The sequence below is a fragment of the Sinocyclocheilus grahami genome, unplaced genomic scaffold (genome assembly GCF_001515645.1).
Source record: "Sinocyclocheilus grahami isolate Dianchi unplaced genomic scaffold, SAMN03320097.WGS_v1.1 scaffold15421.1, whole genome shotgun sequence".
NCBI lineage: Eukaryota > Metazoa > Chordata > Actinopteri > Cypriniformes > Cyprinidae > Sinocyclocheilus > Sinocyclocheilus grahami.
The window spans coordinates 1-806 of NW_015515748.1; the positions used below are offsets into that span (position 1 = coordinate 1).

General features: G+C 41.3%; 1 protein-coding gene across 1 annotated transcript; it reads left to right on the top strand.

Moving 5' to 3' along the window:
- Positions 1-107: 107 nt before the first annotated feature.
- LOC107579213 (40S ribosomal protein S8-like) lies at positions 108-582 on the top strand (the record flags this gene model as incomplete). The annotated part of the gene is made up of 2 exons (XM_016265069.1): positions 108-237; positions 422-582. Coding segments are annotated over 2 exons (240 nt in total), but the record flags the coding sequence as incomplete, so codon positions are not given.
- Positions 583-806: the final 224 nt, after the last annotated feature.

Genomic DNA, 806 nt, shown 5'->3' on the forward strand with positions numbered 1-806 from the left:
ATGCAGTTTAAGACACTGAGGAAGGCTTGTAGCTTATAAACTCTCGATACCAAAAGCATGCACTGTAATCAGTATCTAGCTAATTCTCATTTGATTTGTCAATCTAGACTCCTGAGGAAGAGGAAATCCTAAACAAGAAGAGGTCGAAAAAGGTCCAAAAGAAGTTTGATGAGCGCAGAAAGAAAAGCAAGATCAGTTCTCTGTTGGAGGAGCAGTTCCTGCAGGGGAAGCTTCTTGGTAAGTCGTGTTACACGGGGTCTTAATGTGACGTTGATGTGATCGTGATGAAACTTTAACCAGTTCTGCTACTGACACAACAGTGCTGAAGTCATACCATTTCTGATAACCACTGAAATGCTGCCTGCAGCTCCACTGCCCTTCAGTTTAAGTGTTTAATCTATGGTTTTGTGTTTTTCCTCAGCCTGCATTGCCTCGAGACCAGGACAGTGTGGCAGGGCTGATGGCTACGTCCTTGAGGGCAAAGAACTGGAGTTCTACCTGAGGAAGATTAAAGCCAAGAAAGGCAAATAAATGTAGAGCTCTTTTTGATATGACCATTAAAGAATATACCCCAACTCGTCACGTTGCTGCTGCTGTTCTCATTTTATACAAGTGTTGCCAAAGCTTTTGATTAGAAAGTTGGCTTAGCCAACAAGTGACATCTTTCAACAATTGTTTCTGGTGTGCGCTGATGTTGTGTAGTGAGTCCTTTTTCCATACACATTTTATTGGAAGGAGGATTTGAGAAAGTTAAGCAGCTATTTTTTTGTACTGCATTAACTGGTTGTAACCTCCTAGAAAAAAAA